The sequence below is a fragment of the Panonychus citri genome, unplaced genomic scaffold, assembly GCF_014898815.1.
Source record: "Panonychus citri isolate SS breed McGregor unplaced genomic scaffold, ASM1489881v1 Contig00119, whole genome shotgun sequence".
Taxonomy (NCBI): Eukaryota; Metazoa; Arthropoda; class Arachnida; order Trombidiformes; family Tetranychidae; genus Panonychus; species Panonychus citri.
This window is the reverse complement of record NW_026515524.1, coordinates 165,575-180,485: the sequence shown is the minus strand read 5'-3', so window position 1 is coordinate 180,485 and position 14,911 is coordinate 165,575. Positions and strand designations below refer to the sequence as shown.

At 30.4% G+C, this 14,911-nt stretch overlaps 3 protein-coding genes across 3 annotated transcripts; 1 reads left to right on the top strand and 2 right to left on the bottom strand.

Moving 5' to 3' along the window:
- Positions 1-166: 166 nt before the first annotated feature.
- LOC128390368 (uncharacterized) lies at positions 167-8,017 on the top strand. The gene is made up of 4 exons (XM_053350080.1): positions 167-2,648; positions 6,227-7,301; positions 7,430-7,552; positions 7,628-8,017. The coding sequence occupies exons 1-4, from the start codon at positions 642-644 to the stop codon at positions 7,747-7,749; spliced, it is 3,327 nt and encodes a 1,108-aa protein (XP_053206055.1). The 5' UTR covers positions 167-641; the 3' UTR covers positions 7,750-8,017.
- Positions 8,018-9,584: 1,567 nt separating this feature from the next.
- LOC128390393 (tRNA pseudouridine(38/39) synthase-like) lies at positions 9,585-11,311 on the bottom strand. The gene is given in 3 exon segments (XM_053350103.1): positions 9,585-10,563; positions 10,566-11,028; positions 11,099-11,311. Coding segments are annotated over 3 exon segments (1,344 nt in total). The 5' UTR covers positions 11,156-11,311; the 3' UTR covers positions 9,585-9,739.
- A 190-nt stretch (positions 11,312-11,501) lies between these two features.
- LOC128390398 (uncharacterized) lies at positions 11,502-13,143 on the bottom strand. The gene is made up of 2 exons (XM_053350107.1): positions 12,318-13,143; positions 11,502-12,208 (listed from the first exon to the last, which is right to left on the bottom strand). The coding sequence occupies exons 1-2, from the start codon at positions 12,318-12,320 to the stop codon at positions 11,717-11,719; spliced, it is 495 nt and encodes a 164-aa protein (XP_053206082.1). The 5' UTR covers positions 12,321-13,143; the 3' UTR covers positions 11,502-11,716.
- Positions 13,144-14,911: the final 1,768 nt, after the last annotated feature.

The following is a 14,911-nucleotide window of genomic DNA, read 5'->3' as shown; positions in this document are numbered from 1 at the left end:
TCAATATTAACTTGATAGACGATTATTGTCAATGTTAATCAGTTATAGATGGTCACCAGTTAATTGGTCAATCACCGAAAGAATCATTGAACATTTAACTGATTCTCGATTTTCCACAATGATTATAATTATGTTTAAATAATCAATTCTTTAATTGTTATTACAGAAAAATTCCAATTTCCAATATCATCAGGATTCCAAAAAGTTTGTAAACAAAATTAGCTAACGGAAAATCCGAAATTTAAATGTATCGATGTTTACTGGTCACGATCTTAACTTCAAGTAATCTCCGTATCAAGGTGACCTTTCCCGACCCCCGATCGATCCAAATAAATGGACGAACAATTTTTTCGTTCTTATAAACAAAAAGTTCAATTTGATCAAAAGTCGCGCTTTCGCCTGAGAATTGGAGAGACAGATGGAGTTAGTTGATCGTCGTTGAGAAAACTCAACTTGTCAAAAGTTGAGAGTTTTAATTTGATCAACAATTGGGATTTTATTAATTTCGATTTGATTTTTAGTTTTTGCTTTTCAATTATTCTTATGTTGTTTAATTGTTTGCTTTTGAGTTTGTGTTGTTCTGTGATATTTATTGGTGAAAATCTCTAAGTTTAGTTTAGTCGGTTGATCAGTTTCTCTTCATGGCTGAGAAAAGTGTTTGTTTCGTTCATCATGATGGTCGCCATTTGTTACTTTTAACCTTCTTTTTTCAATTGGTTCTTTTTTCTATAAATTTACAATCATGTTATGGATTTGTTACCATGTTTGCTCCGATCAATACTCTTGGTTTATCGGGAAACATTACCTTTAGACAGGAGAATAGTGAATCGATAACTAATGTTGCCATTTATTTGTCGCCCGTTCAACCAAGAGAAACTTCAATCAATTATAAATGGAAAATAATGTCCAATCCTTATTATTTTGGTTCACCTTGTTCAGAGGATAATTTGGGTCGACCAATTCAAGATATGTCCACGAAACATGGACCTATTCAAGTTGTTTCTCCAAATCTTGGTGGAATTCAAAGTTATCCTGATCAGGATTTATCTCTATTTGGTCGTAATAGTATTTGGTTATCTTCAATTATTATTCAACAAGAAGGTGGACCAGTTGGTTGTTCCAATATTTTGTTAGAAGGATCAACTCGAACAGCTCAAGCACAATTTTTAGGACCAACTTTTAGTGGTACTATTACTGTTAGAGAAAATGAGAATAAAGAAACAGTTATTTTAAGCCAATTAACTTACACTGAGAACGATTTTAGAACCAATTCTCAACATGATTGGAAAATATTGGTTGCTGATATTTTGGATACTCGACCAAATACCGATGCTAAATGTCACTATTTAGATACACTACTTGATGGTAATGATGCATCAAGTGATCAATGTTCAACCGTTGATCATGGTAATTGTAAAATTGGTGATTTAACCAAGAAACATGGACAGATTACAATTTATAGTGACAATGGACGTGGTGTTAAACAAAAGTTTATCGATTCCAATTTACCTTTGGAATATTTAGAATCAACCAGGCCAACATATTTTGTTATCTTTGAGAAAAACAATCCCAACATGTCACTGGCCTGTGCTCTTATTTCACCAGTGGCACAGAAACAGGTCAAGGCCAATTTTGACATGGACGGAGTTAAGGGTTACATTGGATTCAGTCAGACTTTCAATACTGATCCAACCATAGTTACTGTTAATCTTCAAAATTTAAAAGGTCGTGGTGACTTTTTAAAGATTCATCAGTTTCCCGTGAGCCCAAGACTTATGGCTGGAGAAAATATTTGCGCTGAAAATGTTACTGGAACAGTTTACAATCCTTTCAAGTATCGGAAAAACACCAAACCAGGTCAAGGGTCAAATGATCAATATCAAGTTGGTGATCTAAGTGGTAAATATGGACCATTGACCAATCAAGATGAAAATGGTAACGTTTTCGGTGTCCATGTTGACCTTAATCTACCCTTGTTTGGCCGTCATTCGATCATCGGTCGATCTTTGGTAATACACAAAACCGATGGAGAAGCTTGGATTTGTGCCACCATTGGTTATCCGGGAGCTGTTACCACGGCGGTAGCAACTTTCCACTCTCCCGTTGTGGGTAGCATTATTTTCCGACAAATGGCTCAAACACCGGGATCTGATACAACAGTTTTCGTTGACCTTTCATATTCAGCTGAATCAATTAATGACACCACTAATCATGCTTGGCACGTACATGTTTCACCTCCCGGTGCTGATTGGCGTAACTGGACAGCTCGATGTTTATCAACCCAAGGTCATTATAATCCAAGTCAAGTGGGTGTAACCACAAGGTACAACAACTGTAATCCCAATAATCCTTATCGGTGTAAACTTGGTGACCTTACCGCTAAGGCGGCAGAAAGAATCTCCATCGCAGGTCACAAAGGTTCAAAGTTGGTTAAACTTTTCTATACTGATCCTGCTCTACATTTATATGGATCCTACTCAATTATTGGTCGGTCAGTTGTGATTTATGATGAAAACGGGCCACAGCAACGGGGAAATCGCTTAGCCTGTGCACCAATCAAACAAGTTCATCCACTTACAGCGGCAACCAGATCATGGCGATGTGCAAACGCCTTATCCCCAGTATCGGGTTACTTACTTTTCCATCAGGTAAATATATGAATATCATACATTTCAATTTTCTTCCTCATTCCAAATATTTTAATTGTCACCAAATCAATTAGATCAAACTTTTAATTGATCGAAATAGTCTCTCATGAAAGTTGAAACAATTTCAAATTTCAATCTACAAGAAGAGAAACTTCAACAATTTAATCATCAACAACTCATTTGATTTACAATAAGCTACATTACTAATTGAACGTTAGAAACAATTTATTAATCATTAATTGAAATAGTTATTTAAATTCCTTATCAGTAGATATTAGTGATTTATTTATTTCTCACCTTAATATATGAATACAGTTAGATTGACAATATCACACTTCCTGATTAACTTTCCTTTATTTGATTTTAATCATTTTCATCACAATAATTATTGTTTACAATCAAATTTTACCTTACAATTAAAAAACGATAATAATAGGGCCAATATGACCTAATAACAATTTACATCAAAGTTGAACAGCAACACTATTTGAATGATTAACTTGTGGTCATCTTAATTGATGGTCACACAGTGATGATGATGATAAAAAAAAGATTCATTCATCATCATTCATTGTTGTATCTTCAATGTATTCAAGTGAAAATGATTACTTTGTATTTATATTTCTTGTCTCTCTAACAACTTGACAAGTTTAAAGTAAATTAAATGACCTAAATTGTTGAATTAAATTAAATTGTTGAAGCTTAATGAAAATCACTTGTACCAGATTAATTAAGTTTCATTTTCTTTTTCATCCTCATCCTCATCTTCATCTTCATCTCCATCATTCACATCCCTTTCAAGTCTCACCCAAATTTATATCATTTCAACTGAATTCAAGTTAATTATTACAATGATGATCAGAGTAAGATGAATATCTTTCAATCATCATTCCTTGAATTGAGTATTGATGAAGACGAGGAAGATAATGAATCGCATCTATTTTATTGAAGATCTTGTCAAATTAATCATCATAATGATTAATAAGTTTCTCTACCATCAAGTTGATACAATTTTTTAATATTAATTGTTATTAAAATATTAATAGTTTTGATTGTGAATCAATTTTCATGGTTTCACTTGATCAACCATTTCGTTCATTTGACAGTTAAATTGTTATTAAAATCAAAATAATATAACGAGTTGATTATTATTAATGCTAATTGTAACCATCCATTTGATTTAGTTGATGATTGAGATCAATTTTTGACAATCATATTAAATGGATTAATCTAATTTTTTCTTATTGATAAAATTTGTGATTTTAATTTACTAATCAAAATTCTGGTCAATCCTTTGATCATCATAATCTGGCCTCAATCGTTACTCTTGATTGTCATTAAGATAGTAAATTGTAAATGATTAGTTTAAGTAACACTTTCATGAGGAAGTTCAACTTTTCACTTTTAACCATTTTTATTGATTAGTTTTGTTGATTCGCTTGATTGTTATTGATTAAATGTCTTATCCACAATGACAAGTACTTTAAGCAGAGTATCGTTGATATTGATTGTCTTATTTTCACCGTTGATTTTTTCTGCTATTCTTGTTTGTTGATTGATTAATTAAAAATGAGACACGAAAAGCCTGAAGCAATTAACTTGTTTCAATCAAGAGACACAATCAACGTAAAAAAAACTAAGTCAAGAGAATCTGTTGTTGTTAAATTTCAACAATTTAATCCCAATTTAATTACAATTAAGATTCATCAAAATGATGGTTACAATTTGTTATTATATCCTTCATAATAGTTAATAAATTGTTAAATTCGTAAAACTTTTAGCAATTTACTAATCATCTGAGTCTCTCGTAAACAATTTTAGCTAATTATGTTTAGATGTTAATTTTACTTATTTAGAGTTTAATTGTGATTAAGAAAATACAATTAACTATCTAAATAAAATAAATTTCTCATCGTTATTTTCACCAAATTAAAGGTCACATCGATCACATTGTTTAATTGTTGATAAGTATTATTACTTAATTTTAATTCTTTAATTGTTCCTTGTGGTTTCTAATATATTACATTGAGTTGATGATTTTTGTACTATTATTATGATGAAACTAATGTTGAGTTGAAGGTTTTTCATGCTAATTGTTATTCAACATGATTAAGTTTACATGAGAATGTAAATAATTTAATATATTTCATCCTTGTCCCACCCAATTATTTCATCAAAATCAACAATCATCTTATTAAATTGTCAGAATTTTCTGTAAAAATCAACTAACCTTGTCAACAATTAGACTTACCAAACAATTTACCATCTGATTAACAATTAAGCATCTGTAGCTTTGAAACATTGATCAACTTTTATGATAGTTTATCAATCAGTCTGTTAACTATCTGCAATCATCTTTGTCATAATTAATTTTTCGTGATTTAATCCTCAAATCTGGTTAATCATTTCCTGATTTTTCAATTGATTAAATATTCACCCGCAAGGATCACATTTAATGATTATCTAGTCCAATTATCATCGAAAGTTAATTGCTAAAGTGATTTAATCTCAATCAATAACTTTCAATTCATATTTTTATTGCTCATTGATATTTAAAATCAATGAGAAATTAACTAAATCATTTCTTTTTACCAGATAAAATAATCAAGGTTATATTAAATCACTAACTTTATTTAAAGACACATATTAATCAATTAAACCGAACCCTTTTTAGTTAATCAAAATTAATTGTAATCCCACAAAACAGGATCAGTTAATTGTAAGACCTTCTTGTAAATTTTGTTCATTGTCAAAAGACAATCAAGTTTTATTCAATATTAATAATTATCTTTGAGTATTTTTATACAACAATTTATTAAATTGTCTTGAATTAATTTTCCTTGGTGTTAATTGTAGTTTATAATGATTACCCTTAATGGTGGTAATTAATAGAGTTTATGATTAACTTGCCAAGTACAATAGTAATTAAATCACTTGGTGATTACTAACAATTAATTTAACAATAGTTTCTTTCTCTTATAATGAGTATACGATTCACGATTACTTTTAATTGTTAATTTAAATCTAATGATCACCAATGTTTTTTAACACATCAAATAATCAAAACAATAACTTAAATCAACACACACACGACAAGGTAAACGACTGAATTAATAATAAACACTAATGATTTGATTTAAATCCATTTAAACAATTGTTGTTTATAAATCAACGCCAACGCTTAAAACAAAACCAGCTAATCATCAAGACTGATTAAGATCACTATCTTAATCACAATAAGGTTGTTATCATAATTGTTAATCATGATACATATTCAATGACAGTTTCCATAAACAGTGATAATGACTCGTAACAATTTTATATTTAAGTTAAATTTTAAATGATTTACTGTATTGTTTTGGCAATTAAGATAATTAACCGTTACAATTGTTATCAAATTTTTTTTTATACATAAAAACATTAAGATTCAAGATAATTAAGACATTAATGATAGTTGAAGTTTGTCAATCATGTAGCTGATTAAGATCATGTTTTTATTTGATTCTAATTAATTTGTTTGATCAATTCTAAACAACTTTTCCATTGAATTAATTGTTTGTTTACTTTTCATTTGATAGAATACTCAACTTGATGGGACATCGGCTATAATTGAATTGGAAGGACTGAATAAACTTGCCGGTGGATTTCATGTCCACGAAGTATCTGTACCAATAGACCGTGAATTTCCTTGCTCTATGGACTCTACTCTTGGTCACTTTGACCCACTTTTAGTTGGAACCAACATATCTCATTATCCTGGAGTTGGTTCATCTGACCAATACGAGATTGGTGATATTTCGGGTAAAACGGGTACACTTAATGAACTTGAAAGTTACCGACATGAATACATTGATTACAATTTACCACTTTTTGGAGTTAATTCAATCGTTGGTCGATCAATAGTTATTCATAAAGCGGAGAAAAATGACCGTTGGGTTTGTGGGTCAATTAGAGCAGAAGTGAAACGAAATGAAGGGAAAGAAATAGTCGCTTTAGCGTCGTTTCATGATCCAAGAAGTTTAATCATTGGTTACGTTAGATTTAGACAATTTCAATACATCGATGGATCCACAAGTGATACTTGGATCGATGTTGACCTCCGACATGCAGGAAAATATAATCGTAACATTACCAATGGTCATAGATGGGAAGTCTATGTTAACCAAGTAGGGGCTGATGCTTTTCAACCAACTGAATCTGTCCGATGTGTCGCTGGAGGCTATCGTTGGGATCCTCAGTTGAAAAATGCCGATGCTCCACTTTACCGACAATATTGTACAAAAGCTAATCCACTTCGTTGTCAACTTGGTGATCTAAGTGGACGAAATGGTTACCTTGAAATTGGTGGTAAACGGAGACTATTTACCGATATTAATTTACCTTTAATTGGACCTGATTCGGTTGTTGGTCGTTCACTTATTATTTTCAGACAAAACGACGGTGAAACAAAAATGGCCTGTGCCAATATTGGACTGGATGTTCATCATGAATTAACAGTTTCCATGCAAAGTAATCCAACTTTTACCGTAGCAAAGTTCATGGATTATACTAGAAATCAGTTAAGAACAACTGAATGGCAGGTCGTCGCTGATACGCAATCACATGCAGTCATTCACGATGGTGATTGTATCACATTAACTGTTCACTTTTATGGTAATTGTCTAAACTTATTAACTGATCCGATTCAAATATCTTTGAAAAAAACATTCATGAGAGATCATCGGTTCTTAAGTTTGATTGATTGTCTTATTAATTGTTTATTTCTCTCTTTTCTCTATTAGGACCATCTGCATTTCGATTACAAAATTCATTCAGTAATCTTATGATTTTTGGAACTACTGAACATCAAGATGATCAGGGTAACGTTTTCACGATAAAAACCCCATATAAATCATGTAATCCTTGTAAGTAACTATTTCGCTAACCATTGATTGATTGATTAACTAATTTCGAATCAATTTGTTCACTTTCTCATTTAGTAATTTCCGAAGCCACTGCCTCTAGAGCAAATCCTGGTACTTACTTATCTTACCTGGGACTAATCGCAGCAGTGATTGGATTAACAGTTGGATTAGCATTTATACTCAGAAAAAAATTCTAAACGATTAATTCGGAGCAAAATTAATTATTCGGATTTCCAATTACAATAATTACAACTCCATGTATAATTAACTAGTCGCCATTGGATTTTATTTTTTAAACCCTTCCCTTGTTTTGTACTTAATGATGAAATTGATTAACTATTCTCAAGCAATTTAAAGTGCTAATCAAAATTTTTAATCTGTGATATATGTAAATTAATTGCATCTTACTCTATGTGTATACAAAATGATTATTTTATCAATATAAATAAACCTCGTCAAATAGAATTCAAACACCTCATACACTGAACACCGTAAGTAAGTTGAAATTAGAATTTAGAACAATTAATGGTTATAATTAATTAATAAGAAGATGATCACATTGTTAATTTTGATTAATATTTTCTTCAAAGGAATGAGAATTTGAATTTAACAAGATTGAACTTATTTGACTTTGATATTTTTGATTAGTACAATTTTTTGGTAATTTGTTGAAACCGAAAGTAAGTTGAATTTTTGGTTAACTGTTGAGATTGCAATTTGAGATCACAGGGCAATTAATTAATATGATGTGTGACCACCACGAGCTTTGATTACTTGGTTTAAACGCTTAGGAATACTTTAGACTAGCCTTTGAAGGACACTTGGGGGAATTTTCATCCATTCGGCTTCGAGCGCCGATTTGAACATTTGCTTATTTTTTCTCATTGAGATTGGAACGTGCCGATATAAATGATCCCATAGATGCTCAATAGGGTTGAGATCGGGTGATTGTGGAGGCCAAGGAAGAACAGGAATCTTATTTGATTCGAAATAATTAGTTGCGAATTTACATGTATGCTTAGCATTGTTATCTTGCTGGAAGACAAAATCATCTTCAATACCCATCATATGAGCGAGAGTGATTTGCTTATAACCAATAATTGGGACCATATTCTAATTTAACCTTTTAGTAATTTAATATTTCAATGCCATTCTCGTACATATCCGGGGGAAACACTTATTTGTAGAACATGTCAGAAATAGTTTATCTAATAGGCTTAACGATAGAAACTTATCGGAGTGCGTGATACTGGTTCAGAAATAGTTTATCTAATAGACGCATTGATAGAATGTGGAATAATTTTTCAAGTTTTTTGAAAAAACGGATTATTATAGGTGCTGTATAATCCTAAAGATACTGGAGAAAGCCTTATTTGTAGAATGTGTCAGAAATAGTTTATCTAACAGGCTTAATTATAAAAACTTATTAGAGTACGTGATACTGGTTCTTGTAAAATTAAAATTACAAGCAAGGTCGTAAAGGGCATTTTCGTTCTAGAGTATCAAGTCAATTATCAAATCTATCAACACCATTTTGGAACACATACTGGAGAAAGACTTCTTTTCAAAATGGTTCAGAAATAGTTTATCTAATAGGCTTAACGATAACGTATTGGAATACTATTAACTTTTAAGGTCAACTGTCAAATCTATCAGCGCACATACAGGAGAAAGACTTCTTTTTAAAATGGTTCAGAAATAGTTTATCTAGTAGACGCATTGATAGAATGTGGAATAATTTTTAAGTTTTTTGAAAAAACGGATTATTATAGGTGCTTTATGTTCCTATAGATACTGGAGAAAGACTTTATTGTAGGAGTTGTTGGAAGTTAATAAGAGTGAATATCATTATATTCATCAGAAACAATCTACATAAACATTTTGTTCCAGATTATATGGACAAAAGTCACATTTTATACCTGCGCTATATCTTTCTTCGAACGATTATGGCTTTTTCGTCAAAAACAATTTGTTTGACTAACAGTAGTTTCACGCTTTGAGATTTACCGGCTAAGCCGTAGAAAATTTAATACATCGCTTGTGGTAAGAAAAATTTTAACAAATCGTCCAAAAAAATTGAAAGTTTGTATTTTAGTCAATTTTAATCTGCATGAAATTATTGAAAATTTATAAAAAGGGTATTCATTATAAACTTAACGTGATTATGGTCAATGTGATCAATTATAATTAGTTAGTAATTATATCTGAGAATTTAATATTTTCCTCTACATTTCCACATCGAGGTCGTTCCAAGATATTTTTATATGATTTAGTAGCCAGCTCATTGATTAACACATTATGTTGAAAGTTAATTTGATTGTTTTGTTTTAGATGGTCATAAGTTAATTGGTCAATAATTGAACGAATCATTGAACATTTAACTGATTCTCGAGTCCATAATGATTGTAAATGTTTAATCAATTCTTTGATTGTTGTTTCAGAGAAATTCCAATTTCCAATATCATCAGGATTCCAAAAAGTTTTAAACAAAATTAACGGAAAATCCGAGGTTAACATGTATTGAGGTTTACTGGTTATAGTCTTAACGTCAAGTAATTTTTGTACCAAAGTGACCTCTTCCCGACCCTCGCCGATCAAAAATAAAATGGACATAACAAAGCGTATCTGATGCCAAAGGAAACCACTAGCGGCAATTTCAACGATATAAATTGAATAACCTGATAGATTATTTGATTGATCAGAAGCGGGAAATATTCTAACACTTTGGATGGTCCTTATATTGTTGATCTCCTTTCTACTTGTGTCTTTTTTACAGAAATTGGTAAAATCGTGAGTACCCACAAGGTATTGAGCGGCTTCGGTCATTTTACCAATATCCAAATTCGAGGCTGGAAAATAGTAATAATAACATCTTCCCTTACAATCAAATCGAGCACTAAATTCTGGTCGTACCGGTGCCCATGATATACATCGTATCTCATTGGGTAAAACTTTATTCAAAATGCCACAATAATCAATCTCCTCTTCATCGTTGATTGTTGATTGACTTTTTGGCCCATTTCTGGACATTGAACGTTAGCATTTTTAATTAGACCAAGTCCATCGTTTAATTTACTTCGAACATCAATTGAAATAACTTGACTAAATGCTGAGACACCTTTATCAGTTCGTCCACATCTATGGTAATTTGAATTGGTTCGATCTTCAATTAATCGGGTTTTAATTAATGCCGCAAATAAATGATCTTCAATCGTTTGATTTGTATCCTCTTGCACCACGAATCCTTGGTAATCCCATCCAAGGTAAAGAAATTTCAAAACAATGTGACGTTTATGGTAACGGTTAAAATCAAATTGTCGACACTTTCGTATCTTGGTAACTGGTGATTTATCTTCATCTTGATTGTCACAATTTTTTACATTGGAACCATGGCTTGGAATCAAGTGTCGCTTTTTAATAATACCTCTTAATTGTCGGACGTTTGCTTCGAGTTTTCTAACACGAGAAATTAATTCCTACGAAGAGAAACAAAACAAAACACCAATTAGAAACTCGTTGTTAATCATCGTAATCAAGAAAACTTACCTGTTTAGATAGACTTTCAATATCTACATCAATTGTTAAATCTTTTAAAGATGACATAATTTACTAATCATAAGTAATCAATCTAATTGTTTACAAAATTAGAGGAAAAAAAATCACAACAACAAAGAAAAACAAGAGATTAGAAACAGTTGAGAATTCATTTAAATTGTGAGACTCTAAAGGCACCAGAGTTTAATTGAAGAAACAAATTATTATATTGTTACAGAAAACAAATAGATGATTAACAATTAAAAGGAAGTTTAATCAATTAAGAAAACAATTTATTTTCAAATTTCCAATAAAATTGAACAAAAAATGAGTCAGAAAACATATGATTCATGTTACCATGGAAACCGAAGCTCCAAAAATGAATCAACTGATTAATCAGTTGATCAATTAAAAGTTTTTGTTTAACTAGCAATTAAATTGAAGATTATTGTACAATTGGTTTGTGAAAATTTCTCAATAATTAATGTTATCATTAATTGCGTTCGTGTTTGGATTTTATAAGCGATTGAAACTTTGAATTGACTATTGTCTGTTTGGGTTTTTGTGTTTGGTTTTTAATACGATTTTGTAACAATTTAGTTTACAGTTTAATTGTTGAAAATTGGTTAACTATAAGAGGAATAGAAGTGTATTGATTACTTTACGTTTTAATATGAGAAGTCTCCTGAATGCCCAGGTAATTGATCGTCTCTTTCTCGAGGTGATTTCAATTGTTTCCGTTGGAATTGGTGATAAAGATGAAGGTGTTGGAACGGGCGATGGTTTGGCCTCGGGCGATAAATTGTTCTCGAGTAAATATTTATCGGCAAGAGAGGCAAAAGAATCGGTAAAATTTAACGGGAAACACAATTCTCTTCGTCCATCGGCCTTTTGTACCAAATAGACGTTGAAAATTTCACTCGGGTGTAATTGTCGATGTTTAGAAATATCTTCCAATTGTGAAAATCTGACATCTTCCTGATTATCTGATGATTTAGACTCGATTGTTGATGATAAATCATCACTGTTGCTGTTGGTGTTTAAATTGTCTCCATGTATCCCGTTGATCAGAACACTAATCACAATTAAAGAGGAAATAAAACCAATCCAAGATAATCTAACCTATTGGAATCGTAAAGTATTAATAAAAGAAAACAATTAACCATTTGGATGATCAAGTACAAAAAATCAATGTGATCACAATCAATTGATTAATGGATTAATAACTTACCATTATGAATGATTAAGTGTAAGAATCAAAGTTAATCAAAACTAAAAGATGATCAAACTTAATGGTCAGTATTTATACAAGAAATAATAAGTAAATTGTTACTCTTTTCTGATCATGGCTGTTAATTTGAGACAATTTAGCAATTATTTCGTACCTGATTGAAAATCTAATCAAATGTTTATTTAAATTGTTGGTCTATTTTCAGGAGGTAATCAAATCAATTTGAATCGATTCAAAAATGGTGAAAGTGATTGACCAATGAACGACCATTAATATTGACAGTTAATTGATTATTTTCACTTTAATTGTGATCAATTTTTGATGTTGATGTTTTTTTTTCAATAAGATGGTAAAGTTAATCGGCCTCATCAAACATCACTAATTAATTATAGCACTTTCCATTAATCATCAAGTGTGTACGACTTGTTATCACAATGAAATCACTAAATTATCACAATCAACTTTGGGATTAACTTTTAATGAGGATTAATTTACCTGAGAAAATCCCAGTTAACTGATTAATCGTTATTACATTGACAAGATGAAAATTGGAAATGATTTAATTGTAAACTAATGGTTTCTATCGGTCCAACAATTAGAAACATTAACGATTGAGTGACAAGTAATCAACTGATTATGATTATGAGAAAAAAAAGGAAAAATAATAAAATCTAATTGCTAAGAGTTGGATTATCCTCTCAAGTTAATCTTTAATTAACTTAATCACAAGAAATTAAAATGAAAAAGTTTCTCTTTTCTCTTAACCAACAATTAGATATTTAAATTATATAGATTTTACCAACTAATTGTTAATTCAAGTTCAATGAATAATTCCGTTAATAACAATGTTAAAAATAACAATTAAACAGAAACAGCAACAATTAACTAAACCTCCGAATTAGCTGATTAGTCAATTTCTTATGGTCAAAATTAGACAAACAATTAAACACTAACTTCAACCTACAAGTACAATTAAAGTATTGATTATCACATTGATCGATTTCAATCAATTCCAAATCAATCTGTAAACCTAAATTAACCTAAATTGCGATGATTAAACTAATTTTTATTAGACTTTTGTTTGAGGTTCAGTAGTTAATAAGTAAATAAAATCATCTTAACAACAATTATAATCTCACCTTGATGATGGGATTGATTATAATTGACAAGTTATCGTTATATTTGATTTCTCATCTCACTCTAATACTATTAGGGTATTAAAAGTTGCTAATGACGATGATGATGATGATCTAGCGTAATTAATTACTACTAATAGTATATATTTAATCAAGAAAATCAGTAGTTAGTGGGAGAAGTAAATAAATAAAACGAGAGAGAGAGAGAGAAAGAAACTAATGAAAAAAAATATAACGAAAGTTAAGATGATAATTAGTGGAACGTTTGATCAACATTGATCACAATTAGTTAGAATATGAAAGAATGAGAATGATAAATTGTTAACAATTAGCGATGGTTATTATTATGTTACCCTTAATTGTGAACATCAGTTAATCGAAATTGTTTAACTTGTTTTTCTTAATTGTTTATCTTGTTGATTTCATTATTTTTGGTGTTTTCTTTTTTTCTATTTTTGATTAAATGGATCATCTAAATGATCAACGATCTGGGACTAATCAAGTGAACAATTTGTGCCAATCAACAACAACGAGTAGAAGTACAAAAGATTCACCTTGTATTCCGGTGATCAACTCATCGACATCATCGCGAAAATCAAGGTCAAAATGGCGACCTGAGGTTCCTGAGGTCAATTGGCAGGATTGTTTTTGTATTTGTTTCTTTTTCTATTTACTTTGCAGTGATACGGAATCGGAGAAACGACGAAAAAGTGAGAAAAAAGCGGAAAAGGAAATGATAAAACGAAGGAAAAATATTCTCAAACAACAGAAGAAAGAGAAAGAGCAAAGGATCAAGGAGATGATTAAGGAGAGGGAACAAGATGATGGAGAGAAAAAGGTTAAAAGTAAGAGAAAAATTGACCAAGAGAAGAAGGTGAAAGTTGAAGAGGTCAAGAAAAGTGACCATGTAAATATTAGAATTTCAGAGAAAAAAGTTGACCAATCAAACGAGATGAGGATAGAAAAACGTCCAGTTAATTGCGAATCAACATCAAAACCAATTAACCAAATTTTCTCAAATCAACAGTCAACTGAATCAAATAAGATCAACAATTTAGATTCAACAAATTTGGTTCCATCTAAAAATCCAATAATCATCAATTGGAATGATTTAAATTGAAATTGATTCTAAATTTAATTCATTAAGATTTGAAATTTTCTCTCCTCCATTAATCCAATGCTCTTGAAAAGATATTAATTGTTAACAATTAACTTTCATATATAAATAAGTATCAATTAAAACTTAATCATTGTAAATTGTCAAACTATAAACTCTTAACCAACTAATAATAATCACAATTGACACTAAAAGAATCAATCTAATTGTAAATTATTATTGATAATTATTCGTTTTTTAATTCAATTGTAAATTGAAAACAATTAAAACAAAAACCTTGACTAAAAAATGAATATTAAAATAATAACAATTAATCAACAATCAAACTGATGAAAACAACA